Source organism: Miscanthus floridulus, chromosome 1 (genome assembly GCF_019320115.1).
Source record: "Miscanthus floridulus cultivar M001 chromosome 1, ASM1932011v1, whole genome shotgun sequence".
In the NCBI taxonomy this organism is placed as follows: Eukaryota; Viridiplantae; Streptophyta; class Magnoliopsida; order Poales; family Poaceae; genus Miscanthus; species Miscanthus floridulus.
The window spans coordinates 27,179,300-27,204,616 of NC_089580.1; the positions used below are offsets into that span (position 1 = coordinate 27,179,300).

The 25,317-nt window shown below is 44.6% G+C and overlaps 1 protein-coding gene and 1 long non-coding RNA gene across 8 annotated transcripts; one reads left to right on the forward strand and one right to left on the reverse strand.

Annotated features, from left to right (window-relative positions):
- Nucleotides 1-4,583: 4,583 nt before the first annotated feature.
- LOC136476618 (uncharacterized) lies at nucleotides 4,584-5,283 on the reverse strand. 2 transcript variants are annotated; one of them, XR_010763670.1, is made up of 3 exons: nucleotides 5,195-5,283; nucleotides 4,791-5,109; nucleotides 4,584-4,678 (listed from the first exon to the last, which is right to left on the reverse strand). It is a non-coding gene; the product is annotated as an uncharacterized lncRNA (long non-coding RNA). The 2 variants fall into 2 exon arrangements; XR_010763671.1 differs by having other exon boundaries at nucleotides 4,586-4,678; nucleotides 4,806-5,109.
- A 13,451-nt stretch (nucleotides 5,284-18,734) lies between these two features.
- On the forward strand, nucleotides 18,735-25,096 carry LOC136468117 (uncharacterized). Of its 6 annotated transcripts, none has more exons than XM_066467062.1 (6): nucleotides 18,735-19,356; nucleotides 19,899-20,145; nucleotides 20,729-20,966; nucleotides 21,049-21,138; nucleotides 21,226-21,835; nucleotides 22,661-25,096. In XM_066467062.1, the coding sequence occupies exons 3-6, from the start codon at nucleotides 20,742-20,744 to the stop codon at nucleotides 24,619-24,621; spliced, it is 2,886 nt and encodes a 961-aa protein (XP_066323159.1). In that variant the 5' UTR covers nucleotides 18,735-19,356; nucleotides 19,899-20,145; nucleotides 20,729-20,741; the 3' UTR covers nucleotides 24,622-25,096. The 6 variants fall into 6 exon arrangements, with proteins under 6 accessions (XP_066323159.1, XP_066323097.1, XP_066323101.1 ...); XM_066467092.1 differs by having other exon boundaries at nucleotides 18,736-19,356; nucleotides 21,073-21,138; XM_066467000.1 differs by having other exon boundaries at nucleotides 21,049-21,835.
- Nucleotides 25,097-25,317: the final 221 nt, after the last annotated feature.

Sequence of the window (25,317 nt, forward strand, 5' to 3'; positions counted from 1 at the left end):
TACTCCTATACGGATCAAGAAATAACTTTATTTGCATGGCATAATTACGTGAATGAAGTAAGTCAGAAGTGTCTCCTTATTCATAATTTTTTTAATAGTTCTCGAAATTATGACAGTATAGTTCATGCCATATTTTAAGGGTGAGAATTGTGAGATGAATTAAGAGTAAGAATTAAGATCAATTAAGAAACTACTCTTCGTTAAGAGTGAGATAAAGATGTTGATGAATGTGTACTCTTTATTAAGAGTGATATAGAGATTTTGTAAAAAAACTGAGTGAGATAAATATTTTGATGAATGTGATCGTCGGTCATAACAATGATACCCCTAAACAGAGAAACAACTAAATTCCTAGATTTTTTTAAGTTCTGAGAGGAAGATAGCGTAGTCACCATCAAAGAAATGGAAGCGGTGCTTAAAGCGCCATATAAGGTTTTAACAGATTGGACCCAAATAAGAAATTAGAAGATACACTATCTTTATAAAAAAGATGAAACGATCTAGGGGAGCACGGTATGTAGAGACCTATGACTTGATGAGAAGCGGGACTGCGTGTCCACTTCAGTTATTCAAAACAACAAATTTCTCGATACCTGTTGAAGTTGTATGACTTATACAACACCTGTTGTTGGCTCTTCGAACAAGATGAATAATGTAAACAGTGATCTTGTGATACAGGAGCCTGTAGAATCAATTGCCTCTTGACAATGTAAAGCAACAACAACCCCACATGAAAGTGACAGTAGTTAAGGCCGTAGAAGGTCTCAAAGAATTAGTAAACCAGTTTTTTTTATCGTGAAGTCTATATTTGTGAAGAAATTCAAATGGTGGGTGATCCCACCTCATTTGAAGAAGCCATGAGAAGCGTTTACTCATTTGAATGACAAGAAGCTATGAAAGTTGAAATAAATTCGATGAATACCAACGATGTTTGGAACTTAGAAAAATTTCTAATGAAGCCAAAACAGTGGGCTGTGAAAGGTCTATAAGACAAAATGTGACTCTAAAGGGAATGCGGAAAGATATAAAGCATGACTTATAGCAAAAGGCTTTATACAAAGAGAATGAATAGATTACGATGGGAGTTTTCTCTCCAGTCTCATGCAAGAATTCTTTTAGAATTATAATGGTGTTATCGGCACATTATGATTTAGAGTTACATCAGATGGATGTAAAGACGACATTCCTCAATGGGGATTTATATGAAAACATTAACATGGCACAACCCAAAGATTTTGTCATGGAAGAAAAAAGAAAGTATAAGATGTGACCTGTAGAAATTCATTTATGGGTTAAAACAAGTCTCTAGACAATAGTATTTGAAGTTGATGAAAAGATAAGAAAGTTTATGTTTAAAGAAAATGAGAAGGACAATGTCGTTTATATGAAGTTCTAGAATAGAAAATTCTTTTTTGACATCCTGTGTATAGATGACATCCTACTCACTAGTAGTAATGTTAATCTGTCCTTGGAGAAGAAGTCTTTGTCCTCAAGTTTCAATGTGAATGATCTTAATGAAGCCTCATTGGTTTTAGAAATTAAAATTCACCGGGATAGATGAAAAGAGGTATTAGAAATATCGCAAAGGCATACTTAGAAAATATTCTAAAAAAATAAAGTATACATGCGAGTAAATCTACGCCTGCTCCTATAGTCTAGGGTAATAGATTTGGGAACTTTTAGTGTTCTAGGAACTAATATGAAATCGATCAAACGAACATGGTTTCATATGCTTCAGCTGTTGGAAGCTTAATGAATGGACAAGTAAGAACTTACCCTGACGTAGCTTACGTATCTAGGATATTGTGGCAGAAGTCTTGTCCAGATGTAGATCACTGGAATAGAGTTAAAAATGTCTTGCAATTTTTATAAAGTATTATAGGCCTCATGCTGAGTAAGAAAGAACAAGTAGTTAAGGGAAACCATAGTATAGCTTGTCATGAGGTCTCAGGAACAGACAAAAGTGGTTAAGGGAATATGTATATGGAGTTAACAATGGTAGTCAACAGCAATAACCATTTAAAGTAGTTAACTCCTAAGACAATAGGTCAAGTGTGCTGCCAAACACATTGACATTAAGTTATATGTTGTAAAGGAGAAAATCCAGAATTATTTTAAAAGCATTGAGCATATAAGTACCAAGCAAGTACTTACGGATCCGCTTACCAAATGCTATCCACCCAGTGCGTTCAAAGAACACACAGTAAACATGGGTTTACGAAAAAGCCTATGATTTCTGGATACTAAGGGTCTAGTCGAGAATCTGTTTTCAAAACAGAGAGGTGTATTATAGCTGTTTAATCTAATGGCAACTGACCGTGACGATGAGATACGCTCTATACACTGATCTGCGATGGAATGAGAACAAGGGATAATGGCCCCGTTTGGTGGTCTGAAACTTGGCTGAAACTTGCTGAAAACACTGATCTGGCTGAATTATTGTGAGAGAAAAATACGGTTCAGGCTGAAAAAAGAAGCCGAACAAGCCAAATATGGGGTAAGCCGAACAGAGCCAAAGTAAGTTAAATTTAAATTATAAGGTGATATCAAATGGGGGAATGTTAGATTGATCTCCACCGGTTGGTCCAACGGCCAATTGGACTCTTATCCGCGCTCTGATTGGGGGCGTCCAGTCGTTCTCCTGGCTGATGGTCCCCCGTCGCGCAGCGCTATAAAGAGAAAGGTTGGGGCTGTGGCTCAAAGTGGAGGTTCACCGCAGTCGTCAGCGCCCCACCAACGTGCTAACCCTAGACCGATCAAAAGGGTTTGCTGTGAGCAACGGAAAACACCATCGCCTTCGCCGCCGCCGCTGGACCGCGCCTCCACGTCGCTGCTACCTCGTCGCCTTCGTCGACGACGCCATAGCCGCGACTACTTCTCGATAAGGTACTTAATAAGGTATTGTCTAAGTTAAATTCTGGCCTTGTTTAGTTGGACGAAATTTGGGAATTTGGCTATTGTAGCACTTTTGTTTTTATTTGGCAATTAGTATTCAATCATGGACTAATTAGGCTCAAAACGTTCGTCTCGCGATTTTCAACCAAACTGTGCAATTAATTTTTTTTATCTACATTTAATACTCCATGCACATATCGCAAGACTCGATACGATGGATACTGTAATACTTTTTGAAAAAACTTTTTGGAACTAAAAACCAAGCCTCTATCCATTGATCCACATCAGAGGTACTGTAAATCTTATCATCCGAGACTGCGGCCCTGTCAGCCGGCCTGCCCTGAATCGATCAGTTCTTTGACCCGAGCGCGGAGCCGGACTCCGGAGCGAGCGGCCCGAACGCCACCGGTCCACCGCGCCGTCCGCGGTAGCAGTCTGTCAGGTTCTGGGCCCGTGCGGCTGGACAGAGGGACAGCAGCAGAGGGGAATTAATACGTAACCCAAATTTGCCAGTTCTAATCAGGCAGGCGGGCCCCACCGCGAGCTACGTGAAGTCTACTTTTTCTCAGATCTCGTGATCCGAATTAGATAGATGATACACTTTCCTCGTCGTGGCCTACTTGCATTTGATAAGCGCCGACTGTGATCCATCTGTTTCAATTACTTGCTTATCGTAGTACCAGTAGTTTACTATACATAGTACAAATCATTCTGGTGATCTGGTCTCGCAGGTTTGTTTGTTTAATAGCCCGAATATACGTAGTAATTCTGCGATGGAGCTATGAATTGTGTCCTCTGAAAAGGTAGGATCGAGACTGCATTGGTTGGTTATCATTAATTCCAAAGAGGCTATTCAGAGGAGCAAACAGACTAACGTACGGGCGTGAAGAATCCTTCCCCCCTAATCAGGAGACGCGTGCGTCCGCTCGTACGCGTCATGGAAAGGCAAAGGATAATAAAGCTCCTCAACCAAATGCTCATCACCAGAGAGGCTTTGCCCCCATCGCCTTTGATTTTTTTTAATTTTAACTTTTTGAAAACTAATTTTAAATCTAAGATTGTTTATTTTTTTAAACTAACACTTTTGACCACGCCTATTTTCATGGCACGGCCAGCATGGTGGCGCAGCGGTGGGCTGACGTGGTGACGATCGGAAAGGCTGACCGTTGATGTGGCAGGGCCTGCCGCGCCACCCATCTTGGCGCGGCAGTGCCTCGCCACGACGCATGGCGCGGCTGTACCTGGACCGTTTAATCGGAAATTTCCACGCCGATAGTGGGAGTTACTCTAGGTATTGCTCGACGTAAAACCAATAGTGGATTTGTATCTGTCTTTTGTTGAATCTTTTTCACGGCCAAATATTTTTTTAGGGGAACTTATTTTTTTGCCCTTTTGGCCCTATATTGTAGGATCGGCAGCGACGCGACCATGGACCCCGGCGTCGAGATACCTCGGGACTGCTGCTTCCCGAACTAGTTGTTACTTAATATCGCCGGTAGTGCTGCCGCGATGCATTGAAACGAATATGAAGCAAATAAATGAAGTCCGTGTGCAAGTTGACAAACTGCCACATAACATTTTCATTGGTTTGGCATAAGTTCGACATAACATAACCAACTAAACCTACAAGTTACGGAGGCCAATATTGATTCGACCTACCAAACTAAGACCCAGGAGTGTAAGGATCCCTCGGACGTCTCTGTCCCTTCGAATTTGTTGGCAACACATTGGGAGTGTAGCCAACGTCGGTGTGGTCACGTCGCCGGTGCGTACGGCTCGTACCCTGCAAGTATATGATATGCACGATTACTTATAATTCTTTAGATCGTTAGTTCATGGAGCCTATGTATTTAAAGAAACTATCTTTGTTAGTATTTGTGAGGCTCCTTAGGTACCAAGCGGGGCACCACCTAGCTGACACAAGCCGATCTCGTCCTGCGGCCAATCGTTCCACTGGTCGTGCTATCTGCGGAAGCCCGGGGGGTCATCGTCGTTGTCATCGTCGTCCTCGGTTGTAGGGTCCTTTCCAACGCTATGATGTGGTGGTGTACGCACCGCGGAAGTGGCACCTGTCTCTGGCTGAGAAGAGCCGGCTAGTGTCCTCAAAGAGGCTGAAGATGTGCCACCCGACCGCGTCGGTAGTGGCGGTTCCTCATAAGGAGTGTCCATGCAGCTCAGCTTCTGAGCTAGCTTCCTGCAGGTCTTCTTCGTCTTCTGCATAAATAGACGTTAAAGTTAGTGTTTTCCCAAACGCATATACACTAAAGAAATATTTTTGAAACAGACAAGTTTATGTTACCTCCATAAAAGCCTCGAGAACGCCTGGTCCCTGGCCTCTAGACTCATGAAGCCGGAACACTGCTTCATTGGACATCCTCGATAATTGTGTCGCCTAGGTACAAAAACGTGGTTCGACAGTTTTAGTATACATACTTAATACCAAATAGATAACCAATTGTACCATTCAAGGAACTTATCACATATCTTTGAAGCGGGGCTTTCTGTAGCTGTGTGTTCTCTCTAGTGGCAACATCGTACACATCTTCGATCACATCTTCCTCTGAGTCCTCGTTAATCGCCTCCTCAGTGTACGAGGGCTTGATATGTATCCTCATAGACCCGTGAAGCCACCGTAGGTACTCGTCGTAGGTGTGCTGGTCGTGTGGAGGACCCGCATGGACCGGCTGTCATTCCCTATTCTCCCATAAGTGGATGTGTGTGTTGTGTGTCACGCGCCAATCCTTGGTCTTGTACATCTTCCCGCGGTCATGCCTACAATAAAACGATGTTAGTTGTACCACACACACCTCTGAATTGTGGCTTTGTTATTAATCGATAACGCACCCGTGCAATCCTTGGTTGATGGAGTAAAGCGGTGGTGGGCAGCCTGTCATTCTTCTAAACTGTCTATAGACTCTGATGGGCGAGTGAATCTCGACCATGTGGAAGAAAATAAGAGGGACGTTGCAGCGATACTCGTCTGACTCGTCCCTAGTGACAGGACTCATATAGTACTCGAGCTCCGGAGCATCCCAAAGACACCAATGCACCTAAATATTTTGTAATTGAGTTAGGTTGTGATATAGTGTACATCGAATAAGACACATGTATGATAGTAAAGAGAGCGTAACCTAGTACTGTGTTAGGACGTCGAGACCGTCCGTGTACTCCCTATACTTGCGCCTCGTATTCCCTCTAACTAACTCTGCTTTCGTCCAGATATACAGAACTGTAGGGAGTGTATCCTACCCATTCCATTGCTACATTGAACACGATAATGAATTAGCCATTAATAAACTCATCATATCTAACCATATCAAAGAATATAATGAACCGAACTTACCGGTCAACCAGTATTAAGGGGCCTCCCAACGGGCCATCGTTCTCAACACCAAACTTGGAGTAGGTACGAGCAACCCCCAAGGTTCGCATACCCTGAGGTGCGACGGCAGGCAACGCATAGCTATCGATACGTCCATGCCAGGACTGCGCTGCCCCAGCTGTACGCCGCTATGTTCTCCCACAGCTGGTGTAGTATGTCAAAGAAGATCTAGCTAATGGTGTTGCCCGAGGCGTCTAGGAAGAGGAAAGCACCAAGAAAGTGCTAGAGCCACACTCGAGCGAACCTGTCGATCTGAGCCTCCTCAGCCTGTGGGTCCAAGTAATCAAAGCGCTCTGTGATCCAGGATGACGAAACACCGAAACTTTTCCTGAAATTGATTAAAGAAAATGAGACTCGATGGCTGCAGGAAAGCAATGCAAGTATTAAATAGGCTTGAATTTCTCACTTATTTTTCTTGGAAGCCTCGTTGTCCGGTGGAAGAAAGCCAGTAAACTGAGCCATCAACTCCCTCCAATGATCGTTGTCAACTATCCATGTCACTGGAAGTCCCCCCAACCAAAGATCAAAAATAGCCTTCACGTCCTGCATGGTCAAGGTCATCTCGCCACAAGGTAGGTGGAATGTGTGTGTCTCAGGCATCCACCTGTTATAAGAATAGAACGACTGTTAGTTGCCTCAAATTTGTTACAAAAATATTTACGTACAAATAAGGCACTCGCACTTGTCTACAGCTACAGTAAGTAGTGTTGGGTCAAGGGGCGGAAGACCGTAGTTGACAACACGGACAAGCTCGAGGAAGCCGACACGCCGTATGTACGACGTGTAACGCTTGTCCCACTGGTGCGTCCCGGTGTGCGTGCGGGGCCTCAAAGGAGGCAAGGTCACCTATGTGTCGTTGTCACTCAAGATGTGTGCTCGGTGCTGATCGTCGTACTCCACCTCAAGAATGGGGTACAACGGGTGCTGCGTGGAAGGGACGATCCTGCTATAAATTGATAAACAAAGGGTTAGAGTATTCAAATTAACAAAATTAAAATTAGCATTATATAGCATTGCAAAATTTGAACTACTTGTTATGCAATACGAACACAATATGAAAGCACATGTATATATTCAAAGTAACATTAACAGACATATTAAACAAGTTCACTAGGAATATAAGCATTTAACGAAACTTCATCAAGTCATCAAAATCGACGTATCACGCACTGGTAAGTACCAACATTTGAAAACTAGTATCTATACCCAAAATCCCTAACTAAATAAGTAACTATAAACTAAATAATAAATACCTAATCAATCCCTAAACCCAAAATCCTAACTATACTAGGACACACAACCTCAAACCTAAAAACTATCTACCTAAATTACAAACAAATTCACTACCCAAACTATACTAAATCACTAACTATTCTAAATCAATAACAATCATAAAACTCTAAATATCCTAAATCACTAATTATCCTAAATCAATAATAATCAAAATAGCATGAAACCGAGAGGGAGGTACCTTTGTAGGAGCTTGCGGCCTTGACGCGTCCGCGTTTGTGGCGCGGCCGGCGCGGGCGCTGCACGACGGGAGTGGGTGGCCGCGGCGTGGGCGGGTGGGCGGCCGTCCGGGCGCACTGGCGGCGGGGCGCGTGCGGGCGTTGTGGCGGCGGGGCGCGGCGCTGCGGCGTGTGTGCGGGCGGGCTGGCGTGCGGGCGTGCTCGCTCGCGATATTTATCTGGCCCTGCCGCGCCATGCGCCATGGCGCGGCACTGTTGCGCCAAGATGGGTGGCGCGGCAGGCCCTGCCACGTCAACGGTCAGCCTTTCTGATCGTCGCCACCATACATGGCGCGGCACAGGCTTTTGGCCGCGCCATGAAAATAGGCGCGGCCAAAAGTGTTAGTAAAAAAACAGACAATGTTAGATTTAAAATTAATTTTCGAAAAATGTTAAAAAAATCTCATCTTTCCTCTCTATCGCTCCCCATCAGACTATCTCATAGGATGGATTCATCAGAGCCGGCATCCACATGAACCCTAGATCTGCTGGCGCCTTTTGACCCAACCAACCAACCAACATCAATGACCACCTCGGAAAAGAGAGGAGAGGAGCGATGTAAAGAAAGGCTGCGACGCAAAGCTAGCTACACGCGTCTCCGGATGGCGGGGCCTGGTAGCGGTAAGAGTCCCTCTCCATGGCGCCCGCCAGGGCTACGCTACTGTTCCTCACGTCGTGGCCGGGCAGCCGGGCCGAAATGATTAGACGCCGGCCGCCGGGGGCGGCAAGGGAAAGTGGGCCTCGATTGCTTGCGCCGCTTTCCTTGCGACGTGATGGGAACCTTTTTGTTGGGTCGTCTCCTCGCTTTCTATAGGTCTCCACTTCCATGTCCCGCAGGGGATTAGGGGCTCCCGCACTAGCAAATCTTCGCCTCTGTTTAGGGTTGTCAGTTGTCACCTTCACCTTCGTGAAAGTGAAAAGGAAACGCAGCCAATGCTCTTACTGACTTATCTAGCCAGCGATATTTATCTCTATCTGTCTGTTTGTACTTTGGCGAGTCAGTTCATGAAAACAAAGTGCTCCGATGACCACGAGTACAACTACACAGATCGGCGTTATCCGAGTCAAAAGGATGGGCCAGTGCGGTATCAGGCCTCGGTACAAGCGACACGCACGGCCGCACGCAGCCACGCACACATGGACACGGAATGTGGCCGGCCGAGACCAACCCACCTCACACGTGCATCGGATTCCACTTCTCCCTTCCAGATGATGAAGGATCCGTCGCGTCGCGTGCCGCTGGAGAACGAACGGGTCGGTCGAACAGCAAGCAACGTCGGCGCGAGGTCTTGACGTCCCCCGGGCAACGTCTGGGCCAGGGCAGGGCACCAGACGCGGGCGCTCCGCAGAAGATCCGCGCGACCGTATCGCCGTCTCCAGCTTTGCCGATCGAGCCCGCGCTGAGGCCCCCGTTGAGTTACCAAAAAATTTTGCACATCAAATCTTACGGTACATGCATGGAGTATTAAATGTAGATGAAAAAAAACTAATTATATAGTTGGTCAAGAAATCGCGAGACAAAACTTTTAAACCTAATTAGTCCATAATTAGACACTAATTATCAAATACAAACGAAATGCTACAGTGAGCCAAAATCCAAAAATTTTTGGATCTAAACGCACCCTGATTTTCTTTCCCGGTGTGAGATTCCACGTCCACTGGATTCGCAATCGCAACGCGGACGTTGAAACGGAAGAAAACACGAGACGCGCTCCCCCCCCCCCCCCCCTCGCGCGTCACTTGGGCCGCCGCGTCGACGCGACGAGCCGGCCGGCCCACGCGGCGGCGGGCAGCCGATTCGAACCAAGGAGATCGACGCGGAGAAGCGGCCGGCCGGCCGGCAGGGCCAAACCCCGCGAACGCCCAGAAAATCTCAAGCAGGAGGAAGGGATCCCGCGTGCTCCCGTGTAGCTGACGGGAGGGAAACGACGGCGTGGAACGTCGCAGAGGTGAAACATACCCAGGCCACGTTTAGTTCACCCCAAATTCCCAACTTTAACACTGTGCAAAAAGAAAATTTCCTATCACATCAAATTTGTGGTACATGCATGGAGTACTAAATGTTGACGAAATCAAAAATTAACTGCACAGTTTAGTTGTACTTTGCGAGACGAACGTTTTGAACCTAATTAGTCAATGATTGGACAATTATTATCAAATAAAAACAAACAATACTGTAGCTACAGTGTTGCTAGTTCCTGGCGGCACAGATTCTGCCCAACTAAACACGGCCCCAGTTATATCACAGAGAAAAAAAGAAACTTCACTGTTGGTACCACCGAGATAGCAATACTCGCCTTTATAGCTCACCCGGGCGCGGTGCAAAGCAAGCGGACAAAGAGCACGATCTACGCAAAGCAGCTGGGCGCTCCGGAACCACGATGCGCGTAGAGCAGATGTGATGTCCACCCGGAATCAGTGGGCAGCATCTGGGCGGGCCAGCCAGCTCCAGACGAGTTGGTTGCTTTCACAGAGGGGCGCCACTGCCGCTGCCAGCCAGCCAGCCAGCCCGGCCAGCAGACGCGGACGTGTCCTGCGACACGAGCGCACATATACACACACGGACATACGGGACACTGCCGGTGGGCCCCGCGCGTAGGGACCATTGCTGGAGGAAGGAGGAGCCGAGCCGAGCCGAGCGTTCCTGCCCTGCGGTGGCCATGCCCTGGCCATCAATGCGGGCGTGCGTGAGCTCCTCATCCTCTTGGCGCCAGGCGGGCTGGGTCGCTCCTGTGCGTGAGTACGCGCAGGCAGGGCGAGAGCGAGACGAACCATGGCGCGGTGCAGGAGAGCCTACAGGGCAAGGCATGGACGTTTGGTCGTTTGCACAGTAAAGCGTGAGGCTGCACTAGTCGGAGACTCCTGCCGTCCTGCGTGCAGCAGTGGAGATCTGAGGATGGTTCTTTCCGTTTTCTTGCTTTCTGTTGTTAATAATGAAGCTGCTGCTCCCTCCTCTTTCACCTCTTTTACATACGGAGTACTACGTATGCATGTTCCCTGCTGGACTGCTGGTAGTGGTAGGCCGAGCTGCTTGTGTAACCTGGTTGAATCGACAGTTCCATGCAGTAAGTTTTTATTTTGACAGTTGGAAGCCATTTCCCCGACATCATGTGCCTACTGCTGGTTTGAATCATTTTTGCAAATACCGGTCCGTTTGCTTGGAGGAATTTTGGAGGAATCTGAATGAATCTGTGAGAGGAAAACACTATTTTGGATGAAAAAAAAAGCAGATCAAGCCGGGTTTAAGGACACGCGAACGGGGCCACTCTCTCCGATATAAAACAAATCGACTTCTAGAGACATTTAGTCAAGCTATTTTAATTAATTTTAACCATTTTATAGAAAAGAGTATCAATATTTATAATTATAACATCATATTAGTACCACATGATAAGCTATGAAATATATTTTCATAATATACTAATTTGGTGTCATAGATAATTGCAATTCTTTACTTTAAAGTTAGTTAAATTAAAGAAAGTTTAATTTTGAACAATTCTAAAAGTTGATTTTATTTGGGATGCAAGGACCAAGGAATTGAGTAATTATTAGGTGAAGTCAAAAAATTTAATTCTGCTAGAATCTCTTCCCTTATCCTTTGCTTTGTTGGCTTTACGATGGGTGGAGCATGAACAAGAGTTTAAGCCACAGAACCAACATATCTGAAAGTGCATTTGCCCCTACGTGGGTTTTGATGTATTGATGACATCCCAATTAGGGACTAATATGATATTAATAAGACATGTCGTAGCTATTAGTCCCATGAAAGAATCAAAGAGTTGATAAAGATAAAATTGTATCCCTCAATTCTTGAAGTTGAAAAGGCAGACGAACTCAAAACGCTCTCCAAATGTTTTAATTTTGTTTTTGAGTTTAGGATCCGACGCACTATAAAAATGGATGCAAATTTAGTTGGTTTGAGAAAGAAAGAGTGCTCAAGCATTAAGAAAAGTCAAAAGAGAGACACTCTAGCACTCTACGAGCACGTAAATTATTTTTCTGTGACTGTCGGTGTCGGTAGTCCCGACGTAAGTCAGAACTCCCGACAGTCGGAAGTCATGACTCTTGCTGGAAGTTCTGACTCCCAGTCACTTAGCCTGTGCGGTGATTGTGGACGTCGGAAGTCCCGACGTGAGTCGAAACTTCCAACAGTAGGAAGTCCTGACCCAAGGCGAGAGTCCCGACATCGGTGGTTCTGCTGGCTGACTGTCTGCGCTCGTTGGAACTCCCGACGTACGTCGGAAGTTCTGACTGTTGGAAGTCTCGGCATCAGCAGTGCTGGCTGTTTAACTGCGCACGTCGGAAGTCCCGACGTTCGTCGAAAGTTCCGACCGTCGGAAGTCCCAACGTTTACTGGGAGTTCCAACATTAACTTTCTCGCGTGGACTTCTGACCTGTGTAAACAATGTTTTCTATTAACGTCGGACGTCCCAACATCTGCGTCGGAACTTCCGACGTAGATCTGAACGGTTAGATTTTCACTTGAAGTATAAATACCCCTCTCTTCACTTCTAACCGTTACAGACTAATTTACAGCTGACCCACTTCGTGCTTAACAGCTCCCAAGCAACTAAAGCACCTCTCTTTTTCCCCCTTTGCTCTAATCTTCGATTCCCTTAGGGTTTTGAGTGAAATTAGAGTGTATTAAGTGAGAGTATTACTTTGGCAAGCTTGAACACTTGATTTCTTCGTCAAGCTGGTTGATTTTGCGTCTATTACTCTTGGGGCTTTGCTTCTAACCGGCTAGGCGTTGCCTAAGAGCTTCCATCTTGTGGAAGAGCCTTGGAAAGTTTGTATCACCCTTCGATTTCTTAGTGGAAAGCTCAAGTGAACTTTGTGGTCACTTTGAGAGAGGCAAGGAGGTGGAAGAGACTCCGACCTTGGTGGTCACCTCAACAACGAGGATGTAGGAGCTCCTTTGTGGGGTTGCCGAACCTCGGGATAAATCCTTGTGTCCCGCGTGCTTGTTGTTGTTATTGTTGTGATTGCTAGAGATTACTTGTATTCGTTTGTCTTTCTCTCCCAAACTTCTATTTTAGGGTTTGGACTCGATCTACGGTTTGGATGCATTACGGCGTTAAGGGAGTGACTCAACATCTTCACCAAACCACTAGAAAGTGAGGTTGTAAGATTATTTATCCGCAAAGTTAAATTTGACACTGCTTTTGTAGTTCACGTAGACGTCGGAACTGCTGATGTTTGCGTCGAAACTTCTGACCACGTCGAGAGTTCTGACCCAAACGCCGGGTCTTCCGACATTGACTGACAAATTTAAACTTAGCATTTACAGTAAATTTTTAGATACGCCTATTCACCACCTCTCTAGGCATTGTTAGATCCTTTCAATTGGTATTAGAGCAATGTCTTCTCTTTGTGCTTCACCGCATGAGAAGAAATAATGTCGGAGTCCGACAAGATGCAAGCCGTTGCCGTCGAAATGGCCAAAAAATAGCTGAAGAGTTGATGAGTGCTCAAGCCAAGCTCTTTCAAGATGAAATGAAAAAGATGCAAGATGAGATGAGCAAGATGAAGGAAGAATTGAGTAAGAAGGTTGATAATGCAATAAGTGGCAAGAATAATACGAGTGACAAGAATGAAACAAACAAATATGCCGCTAGTGATATTGGAGCCGGTGAGCATGCTCATGGAAAGAGAATATATTCAAACATGAGCTTTGACTATGGACAACTCATGAAAGATTCAACACTACATACTCCGTCCGTCAACATTAGCAAGCCACCTCACTTTGATGGAACAAGATACACCGATTGGTCTTACAAGATGAAGATGCATCTCATTGCCGCAAGAATTTGGAAAGTTGTGGATGTTGGCGTGATGATTCCTACCGATGAAGATAGAGAGATAACTCCGGAAGAAGTGCACAACCTCCATCAAAATGCACAAGCTGTAGCATTGCTTGTGTTAAGCCTAGCTCTAGATGAGTTTAGAAAAGTGAATGAAATAGAAAGTGCAAAATAAATTTGGGATACTTTAAAAGTGTCATTTGAAGGAGATAAAAGTGTGAGAAAAAGGCAACATTGAGTTGCTTCATGGTGAATTAGAAAGATTTGTATTCTTGCAAAATGAAACAACACAATCCATGTTTGATAGGCTCATGGCATTGGTCAACCGCATAAGAGCTCTTGAAAGCACCGAATGGGATGATAACAAGGTTGCTAGAAAGATATTGAGAACCTATAGAGCCAAGAACAACATGCTAGCGTCCATGATCATGGAAAGGCCTGATTATGATGAGATGACCCCTTAAGAAGTTCTTTCAAAACTCAAGTATCATGAGTGTCTAGATGAAGATGTAATCAATGCTCACAATTAAAATCCTAATGCAGTGAGATTCAACAAGAGTGCAGCCCTTAAAGCAACTCAACAACCTGAAGGTCAAGGTTTAAGTCAAGAAAAGAAGAAGAAAGTGAAGGATGATTACTCAAGTGGAGAAGAAGATTTCGATGCGGAGGTTACATTTGTGATTAGAAATCTTAGAAAGTTTATGAAAAAGAAAAACAAGATTGTGGTTAAGTATGTTGGTGCCCAAAAGAGAAAGGAAATTATGAGGAGTATTTGGGTGCCCAAGTTTTATGTGACTAACCCAAACACCTTTTTGGGTACCTAAAACAAAAGCTTAATTTATCCTTGTAGGAATATTTCTCCGGTGGAACAAGTTAGGTGTTGGATAGTGGATGCATCAATCATATGACCGGAGAGAATGACATGTTCACATCATTCCAACCAAATCATGATCATAGTGGAAATATTGTGTTTGGTGACAATGAAAAAGGAGAAGCCTCGGTTTGGGTAAAATCGCTATTTCAAATGATAATTCCATTTCTAATGTTTTACTTGTGAATTCGTTGAGATACAATTTGTTGCTCGTTTCATAACTTTGTGGGATGGGTTACAATTGTCTTTTTACGGATAAGGGTGTGGAAGTCTATAGAAGGGAGGATTCCTCTATTGCATTTACGGGTCATTTAAAAGGAAAACTCTATCTAGTTGATTTCACACCAAATAGAGTAAATCCCGAGACTTGTCTAATGACAAAATCTAGCATGGATTGATTATGGCATCACCGACTTGCCCATGTTGGGATGAGGAACTTGGCCAAACTTCAAAAGGGCGAATATATCATTGGACTAACAAATGTTTCTTTTGAGAAAGATATGATTCGTAGTGCATGCCAAGTGAGAAAATAAGTTGGAGCTAAACATCCTGTTAAGAATGTCGTGACAACCGAAAGGCCATTGAAGTTGCTTCATATGGACATATTTGGACCCGTCGCTTACATAAGTATTGGGTGTAACAAATATGATTTTATAATTGTTTATGATTATTCTCGTTTTACTTGGATATTCTTTTTGCGTGAAAAGAGTGAAGTCCAAGGTATCTTCAAAAAATTTACGAGAAGAGTATAAAATAAGTTTGATGTCTGTTTGGGTGCCTTTTGCCTGGCAGGAATTTCACATGGATTCCTGTTCTGGCAATTCTGCATTTCTGCTTTGCTTGGCCACACGATGGAATTGATTGAAGCCGACTGAACAGTTCCACACCTTTCCACCATTACCATATAAAAATATCTAAAGCGAGAAGTTACAATTTCTGATAACAGTTACTACTTCCAGCATGAGTCATTAATTTACCCACAGCCTATAGATCTGTTTAGCAAGTAGGAACACACAGTCTGGTCGCTTGTGGTAAACTATCATGGATTATAAGCTAGAATAATATTTTTTTTTACACTAAATTAATCAACAGTAATAATTCATGATCGTTTTAGCCGAAACGAACATAATACTTGTTGGATGCAAAAGGCATAGGTGAAACTGAACGCACTGCACACAAGGCTAGGCAGCCTGGGTAAAACAAAACAGACATAAGTTGTCAGTCGCAAAACTCCACGCTTGGAATTTGGAAACCGAATGTGAGACTGAACTCACAAAAATCTCCCTCCCGTCACACCGTGGCGTGTGGCCACACGTTCCACTGTTCCAGTCCAGCGTGGGATTAAGCCCAGATGATGGAGTACGTGCGGCCGCCTTTATTCCTTCTCGCAGTTTCCTGGTGAGCCTATGAATGCGAGTGACGTCCCTTGGTCTCCAAGCATAAGCAGGCCGCGTTTAGTTTGGTCGGAATCGGCATTTACATCATGTTTGATGTGACGATAAATACTGTAGCAATTTCGTTTGTATTTATGAATTATTGTCTAAATATTGACTAATTAGGTTCAAAAGATTCGTCTCGCAAAGTTCAACTAAACTGTGCAATTAGTTTTTGATTTCATCTATATTTAGTACTACATACATATACCGTAAATTTGATGTGATGGAGAATCTTTTTTTCGCATAGTACTAAAGTTTGGAGTTGAGGGAAACTCAACCAGGGCGTACCGTTGGCCCCGCCATTAGTGGCCCCGCCATTAGTGCGACGCAACACACAACCGCAACGATCTAGGGGCATTCCAAAGCTCCAACGGAACCGATCGCTTGGGGATTGGGATTGGGATTGGGATTGGGACGGATCTTGGAGGCTCGGACTGGCGCCAGCCGCTTTGTCGCGTCGTTCCGAGGCCACCAACGGCAACAAGAGGGTGTTGGTATCTGGCGACTAAAATTTAGCCGGTACCTCGAAAGGACGTTGCATAGGGTATTTATATATTAATAAAAAAATAATTTACATAACTTATTAGTACTTCACGAGATGTTTTTTAAGCCTAATTAATCCGCTATTAGCATATGTTTACTGTAACAAATATTATCAAATCATAAACTAATTAGGCTTAAAAGATTCATCTCGTAAATTAGTCGCAGACTATGTAATTAGTTTTATAATTAATCTATATTTAATACTCTATTCATGTATCTAAATATTTCGATGGAACAACGAACTAAAATTTAGAAGACACAGGAGGGCGACGCGCAAACGGACGGGACGGACGGCGGAGGGAGGATTTGGATTCGCCCTCTCCGGCTCGCCGCTCGCTACCCTCCTCCTCCTCTGCGCACAGTACTCCGCTGCTCCTGCTCGCGGAATCCGAGGTTGAAATGAAACAAATCCAATCCAATCCCCGCCTAAACCCGACAAGGGTTTGTCGCCATCCCCTCTTCCCGTCGCCCGGATGGACGGACCAGATTACACGGGGAGTATCTTGATTCACACTACTACGACTCGTGAGCAGAGCAGGAGGATTCTGTGAGTTGATTAGTCTAGTGCTTCAATAGTCCGTGCAGCATTACGGAAAGACACGCTGTTATGAGGCTGCTCCTCGTGATCCTGGCAAAAGGGCGTGCGCGGGGGCCCACACGTCAGGCCCAGGTACCCGGATGGAACCAACCGGGCCGCGCGCGCATCGACATCGACATCGACATCGACATCGCATCGCATCTACTCGTAGTCACAAACCCGAGCTGGCTGCGGTACTTTCCCCCCGGCATCACTCTCAGTCTCGGCGCCCGGGTGGGCCCCGCATCCAGGCCCTTTGGGGGCATCTGCGGCCGCGGCCATTGGATCGATCAAAAGAGGGAGAGAACTGCAGCGAATAGGAGTACAGTGCTTTATTATCGTGCTTTATTATCTCTCACCTGTTTCTTCTTCTTCAGTCTTCACTTCCTTTCAATGTGCTGTGAGTGGAATTCCTGATGTGCTCATGTGCACTGTTCATTGATCTTTTGTCAAGCCACATGCTGACATGCAAGAGCACACGTAGACAACCTTTATGACATCATATTAGCTCAATCAATTTCACTTAATAACTATACACTCCAGCTAGCGGCGACATCTGCCGGGCGGTACCAGCCAAGCGCTGGGTTGATAAGCCATGATTGAAAGTACTATTGACTGATTTATTGTGAGAGAAAAATATTATTCGTCGACTGAAAAAGTATGGTTCATAAACCAAATGATCAGGGCGCAAGATCTTCTCAAGCTGGTGCTACCTCACCTGCCAGCCATCCTTTTCATTTGTTGCGGGATTTGCAGCCTCCATCCATCACAACAACCCATCATTTCTTCTCTTTAATAAATAAATAAACAACAACCCATCATTTTCTTGCTGCAACCTAAGACAGGAGCCCCAGAGGCCCAGATCCCCTGGTTCGCAAGGAGAAAGGTTGGTTGTGTTTTAGGTATTCATTTATTACGATGCCCGACTAAACATGTGGGGTGACAAAGATTATTAGGAAAAGCGAGTGCTCGTGAATTCTGTGATCCAACTGCCGTTGAACTTCTCGATTTCCCATCCAATCGCCCGTGCTAACAAAAGAGCCTGGATTAAGCAACACGGAGAAAGTATCTTAACATATCACTATCTGATAGAATGATGAATACAATAATACGGTGATATAGCCGCCGGAAGAACTGGGTACGGACGCTGCAGGGGTCATTTGAGCTGGGGAAAAAAAGTGTCACGAGGAGTAAAGAAGGCCGATTTTTTAAAGCTCTGGAAAGGAAGTTTGGTGCTGTGATCCTCTGGAGCATCATGAATTTTATATGGAGTTGTTTATCTCTCTCTACCCCACCAGCAAGCAAAGGCAGCGGACAGACTCTCTCTCTCAAGTCATGAAGAGTCACAATCCCCCTCCGGACGGAGTCTTTCTACTCGACTACTCCTGCCACCCAAGGAAACACGGAGATAATCAATCATGACACGAAGATCAGCTGATACTACTTTGTTTCAATAAATACTAATGGAACAGCTTGGTTATCACGGCTGATCGATAATGATAATATAGTTAGTTCCGGAGAGGAAAAAATTCTGATGGAGACAGCAGCAGGTGGGGAGGGAGGGAGGAAAAACAAGTGTCTGTCTATTTTATTCTATTTCGATTTATTTTGATGAGGGAGGGGGGCGTAGAGAGAGAGAAAGCGAGAGATGGATGGGGATAAAAGTGGGCGAGGAGGACTGAGGAGGAAGGATCAGCAGAGGAGAGAGAATAAAAAGACCAGATGTCAACAAATCTGCCTGTCCTTGCACGTAGTTTAGAAGAAGTCGTTCCATTCCCTTCCTCAGAGGAGAAAGAAAGCGAGCGAGCGAGAGGGAGGCAGCAGGCAACGCCGCCCCGCAGAGGAGAGAGAAAGCAAGAGAGAGGGAGGGCACATAACCAAACGACACCCATCCAAAACCTCAAAAGGAGGAAAAAAGGAGAGAGAAAACCACGCAGTTGTTTGTTCAGACAAAACAAGAACAAGAACCCACCAGGACGCACTTCCTCCTCCTCCTCCTCTCTCTCTCTCCTCCTCCCTCTCTCCCTCCGTTCCTCCGCCAGTCCCGCCCCCCTGGCCCATCAGATCCAATTCCTTCCCCGACCCCCATCCCGGATCCGCCGCAATTCCTTCGTGCGTCGAGCTCGATTGCTCCCTGCCCGTGGAATTTGCTCCTTTTTCCCGCAAGAATCCCACCTTGGCCGGCGACTTGGAGGGGGGACTTGCCAAGGTTGGGGGGCGCTCCTGCTGGGCGTAACGGGGCCATGGGCGTGCTGCTGCCAGCTAGGCTGTTCGTGCGCCGGATACTCAGGGTCGTCAGGCTCAATCCGCTGCAGCGCAGCGCCGCCAAGCGTCGGTGAGGTGAAAATTTTACTCCGCTGGTTTCTTCTGCTAGCGTTCTAGCTCGGTGGTTGTGAAAAAGACGCAGCTTTTCTGCCTTTTTCTCTTCTTCTTTGAGCCGTCCAAGGTTCCGATTTTTTTTTCTTTTCTGGGAATTGGGTTTCTGCTGCAATCGGTTCGTGTGTCAAATTGGGGTTCGATTGACGGCAGGGAGCTGATAATTGCATCTAAACCTTCGCAGCCTTTCGGTTTCCATGTTTGGTAATGATGATAGGGCGGTTGAGGGAACTGGTTCTTAGGATTTGTCAAGCGCGTTCAACTGTCGGGGGTTGACTTGTCTTCTCTGCTTCAGTTCCTTCCTGTCTCGCGAGTTGACATCCAAACAGCTGTACATGCATATATTCTTTTTCGTTGTCTTGGGGCCTTCTGTCCTGTTTCGTTTGATCTTCTGTATGTTTGCTTGATTATGGAAATGGGTGGTGTGTTTCGATCTTGCATTGGGCATCTTGTTTCTTAGATCTTTTACCTTACTCACTGCAGTGTCTTAATCATTTAATGGGCAGGTGATTTCTCGTGAACGCATTCAGCACAGCAAGGTACCATTGGCTGCTCGTCCAGTTGAGCAGGTCGAGCTATCCATTTAACTCGACACAGTGAGGAACTGAAGATACGCATTGTGATTGCTTGTCTTGCGTGTCTCTCAAACATCCTGCTGGTGTGCTGTGCTGTGAAGGTCACATAATCCACTTGGCTATATGCCGGGGTGGGTAATGTGAATCGGGGCTTGATAAATGCAGGCTTGTTAACTTGGTAATTAGTCAATGAAACCCAAATTCTTTAATGACTTCTTTTGGCCATGTTAGCCTCAGTTTGATGTAATGCAGCTGGCCATTTGTGCTCCCTTCCAAAAGTTTCATATCTCGTTGCTTATTAGAGCATCGTTTTCAGATGGCAATATATAGCTGAACATCTTCAAACTGTTTACATAATACGTCTGCATTGTTGTTCTGCTGATGCCAGTAGAATTAACAATTAACAAGTAGTATCTGTTCATTACTGAGTTCATGTTCTAGTGCCCTTTATAATTGACAATTGAATTGCAATTGGAGTTAGCCGTCATGCTTGTAACTGAAATGTGCAAACTGCCACAATAAAGTTGTGACATCCAGCTGACTGAAAGTTTGTCTTTTCATGCATATACTCTCCGTAATCATCACTAAATTTATCAGGAGGAGTTGGTGTTCTTGTAAGCTGCCAATTTCTTTGTTTCTTCTGTCAACCAATGAATAATGCACGCTTGTCTTTTTCCACAATTAGGCCAATATTGCAGAATCTTTTCTGTGATCTATTTTATTATTCAATTGAGGGTTTGATTCACTTGTCTCTTGCACAGTTTTGCAACAAGAATGGGGGCAAAAGTAGAAGGGGAAAGCTATATGCCTGGATATTATGCCACGGGGGATCTCAACGTGGAAGCAAATGGTAGGTGGTCTCCATACTATGAGGAGATGACATCAAATGGCCAGTTATGCAATGGCTTCACAACAAAACCAACAAATGGTTATTCGGAATTTGACAAAGAAATACTCAAGCATCAAATGCTTGAACATGAAGCTGTGTTTAGACAACAGGTGAGTTTACCAAAATTCTAAGCAACACAGCACAGCATATCATAATTAATTTTTCTTATCATTTGTTTTTTTTTCTGTCAAGCCTCACAACCCACTCGCTATCCAGGTGTATGAACTGCACCGAGTTTACAAAATACAGAAGGATATGATGAACCAACATCAAAGCAAAGAGGTATATTCATACCCAACTTTGGCAGTTGCATCACATACAAATTCACCGTCACAAGTGCCACCAAATGATGCAAAGATGATGTGGCAGATGCCAGTTCCTCCATTGTCCAGAACATACAGGAAAGCTGTTGGAGAGCATAATGATACAAACCAGTCCTCCATGAAGTTCCTTAGAGAAGGCAGCGTGCAGTCCTCTCCAAATGGATTTCTATCGAGTGATGCTGGTGCAAGAAGCAGACAAGGCACTTTTGACCTTCAACTTCCAGCTGATCATTATATAGATGACGATGACACGGCAGATAACAAGCCCATAGATTTCCTTGGTTTGGCATCAGAAACAAAACCCCGGAATGATGCTGAGCTTACATTAGTTAGTGCTGAAGGCTTGGGCAAGTTCAGTGATAATAGTTCATCCTCAGGTTTGCGGACTACAAATAATCTTGGAAGCCGGCAAGTTACCGACCTGAATGAATCAAATACTGGCTTCTACATGGGTAGAGCAAATGGATCAGTTTCCAGAGGCCTTCCGCATACCCTCGAGACCTTGTGGCACCAACCAATATTGAGATCAAACACAACTAATTTCAGTTTCAGTAAAGAATACTCCAAAGAAAAGCACACAGATGAAGGTACAAGCTCAAATTTCTTTGACACAAGTGCGAAAATAACACACGAGGACAAACCATCAATCAATAAAGGTAACAATAAGGTTCACTTATAACACCTTTGTTTGTTTTAGGCATACATTACTGGCTGCAGAGTTCGTTTCATGGTCCAGTTCTGTTAATACTTAATATGTAGTTACCATATTTGTCAGCTATGAGACAGTTTGCTGTAAAAGCATATGAGTTCGCTGTGGTTTTGGGAGGAAAATTGGTTTACCTGTACTGTGACTCATACATTGTTGGTAACATGGTTAACGAATGCAATAACATGCAAATTGTATCTTTTTACTATTTACCTTAACCATGCCAGTTCTTTTATTTGGTTCTGGGCATCTTTTTATTCTTCCTTGCCGTAATCTACTGGATTGCAGCATGAACGTCCTCATGGGTCTTAGCTTATCTTTTCACTGCCAATGGTGGCCTGTGAGATGTGTACTGTCAAATCTGGAATATACTATGTTGCAGGCTTCTCTAGTCCGTATTTGGCTCCAATCTGTACTAGAACACGTACTCATTTCTCTGTGGTCTTCTGGTTTACCAAATCATATTACAGAACAGTTCTGTGTATTTTGTGTTTCAGTAGTTTGTTCACTGAAATTTGTAATCCCTAGTTTCTTTCTCACTCGTTAATTAACTTGCCTTTTCCCCTCAAGAAAGTGGGAGGAAAAAGTAAGACAAGGGTAATGCTGGACTACAGCTTGTGTCTTTCCTTTTATGCATGGTCTTGGTAATGTCATGCTGAGAGCTTAACTAGTTCTGTTGATCTTTCTTATAGCTTTCACATTCTTCCACTGCACCTGTATTTTCAGTTATCTTAGTCCTGTCTTATAATCGTTCTCTCTTTCTTCAACCCTTCAGGTAAACAAGTCAGCAGTATAACTTTTTTAGCACCCAGATATAATGATGCTGATCCTCCAAAATACTTCAAAGCTGCTGATGGGAGGCCTGCCAGTTATAACCAATTTCTTTACCAAGGTCAGAATAGTTCAGTTGGATGGATTGCTCGAAGTTCTCTGGAACCTTCTGTTATCAATAATTTTGCTAGAGTTGACCGTCCACATCATTCGAATATGGGTACATTTACAGACCCCATCTCTATTCCTCAAATAGACAATCCTTCAATTGTCTCCCCGATGGGTTCTTGCACAGCAGATCCAAGGAGCAGCGTTATCAATAATCCTGCTTTAATTCCAAAATTCAATGGATCATCAGCTGTGAATTCGTACACCAGTCTTAGTGCTGTGACACAGAGCATTGGAACTTCAATGCCAAAGCTGAAAAATGTGGATAACTTAGATAAACGCTATCCTGGTTTTCCACTTGATTCGTTTTCTGTGTCCCGCTCACTACATCAGGTTGCAATTTCAAGTAACCTGGAGCAGAAGAACTCCCAGAAGTTGGAAGATTCAGATCAACAGTCCCATGGCAAGGGTACGAAGAACTTCAATTTGAATGAGACACTGTCAGATTGTCAGGAAGATGGTCTTGTAGAACAAGATGGGAGATGTGCTGCCAGTTTTCAGCATGGTAAAGATGGGGCGTCAGTATTCGGGATCTCTTGGCTCAAAAATAAAGCTATGTCTGCTGATCCAACAGCTCTGGAGAAGTCAGGGAAGATTTTTGGCCATTCATTTGGAACTACTATGGAGCTGAAAAATATTAAAGACCAGAATGAACCAGCCATGACTATTCGAAATTTGTCAGATTCTGCTTCGACATCTCTTGGCTGTGGAATTAAGAAGGATGGGCCTTCAGAAGACATTGTCACTGGAACTCTGCTTGTTTGTAATAAAGCCCAAGCGGGTGCTACATGTTTACCTCTTTCATGCCAGAAGCATGTGCCTAAAGATGGACAAGCTGCTGAAGGAGTCTTCAAGAAAAGTGGCGCCCCCATCAGGAATTTCATTGATCTCAATAATGATGTACCAAACGATGACAATTCTGAGGAATCAGTAGTGTCACATGAATGCCAGGTGGAACCTTCACGGAACAACCATCCTAAACGAGCATTTGTGATTGATTTAGAGGTGCCGGCTTGTGAAGAGGATGCTGCATGGGATTTTGATCAAGAAAGCGCACAGCTTAAACTCGATGCATGCCAGGAAGTTGACGACAGATCTGATACATCCGCTCTAGCTGCAGCTGAGAACATCATAGCGTTGGCAAGGAATATGCCAACAGCTGCAGAGGCATCTGATGATATGTTGCAGTGGTTTGCAGATCTTGCTGTATTAAACATCAATGACCTTGCTGAGCAAGTTGAACTCCAAGCTTGTACCAATGATTCCAGTAACGATGAGTCAGATTCATTTGAATCCTTGACACTGAAGCTGGAAGAGACCAAGATTGAGGAGTACTGGAGCAGGCCACTGGAACCTGAAATCACAACCGATGAACATACAGTTTCAACTGCTCACCTTCTCACCAAGCCCAGAAGGGGCCAGCAAAGGAGACGACGGCAGAAGCGAGATTTCCAGAAAGATATCTTGCCTGGCCTTTCGTCACTTTCCCGGCCTGAAATCATAGAGGATGTCCAATTGCTCGAGGGGTTAGTCCAGGCTTCTGGTGGATCCTGGGAGTCCAGTTTAACTAGGCGAGGACGTTATGGTGGGCGGACTAGAGGTAGGAAACCTCGGAAAACTGTAGTAACTGTAATTGTAGAAGAGGAGGAGGTCGAGGTTAGCCCACCACCGCCGAAACCTGCTGGCACTGGGGACCTAGAAGCTGACGATAGGGGTATGATTGGATGGGGCAGAACAACAAGGCGGTGTCGCAGAACGAGATGTCCGTCAGGTAACAACATGGCTGCTGCTTCTTGAGGGAGGGTACTGCCAGCAAGCATTGGACTTGATTAGGTACTGGGTGGTTCCGAATTGTTATAGAGACTCCGATGGATGGACTGGTATAAGGTGATCACAGTCATGTGTACATACTCTGTCGGCCTATTGGCCTCACCCCAACTTCATGCTTTTGGGTCGAAACATGGTTTACGTTCTTATAATAAGTTCCGTAAATTAGCTGGTAAAGACATTTCTGCGACAGCATTGTATTAAGCTGTTCCAGGTTATGAGGTCCGGTATAAATTCATCGTGAGAAAAACTGCAATGCCTGTAAACCACCTTGATCTCTGAAGAATAGCTCATCACATGTGCAACAAAAGGTGTGAATGAGTCTCCGAGTCTGTATTCTTTTTGTAGCTATATGCTCTGCCTAATTGGCTAGTATTCAGCATGCGAAATGCTAATTTAGTTTTATTTAGCCACCCTGCTCCCTGCAGAATCCGTGGATCTTGCCCATGTTGCGTCCCAGTGTTTTTGTTCCCTTACGACCAGCATATGCGTCTGCTATATATATGGCAAATGTTGTAATTGTTTAAATATTTGCCAAACTCCATCAAGGGCATGTTTGGATCCCTCCTCTAAACTTTAGAGCTAAAGTCTCTAAACATGTGGCTCTAAACTTTAGCCCATTTGTCGATAGAATATCGTCGGCAGTTCACTGAGGTGTATTCCGCG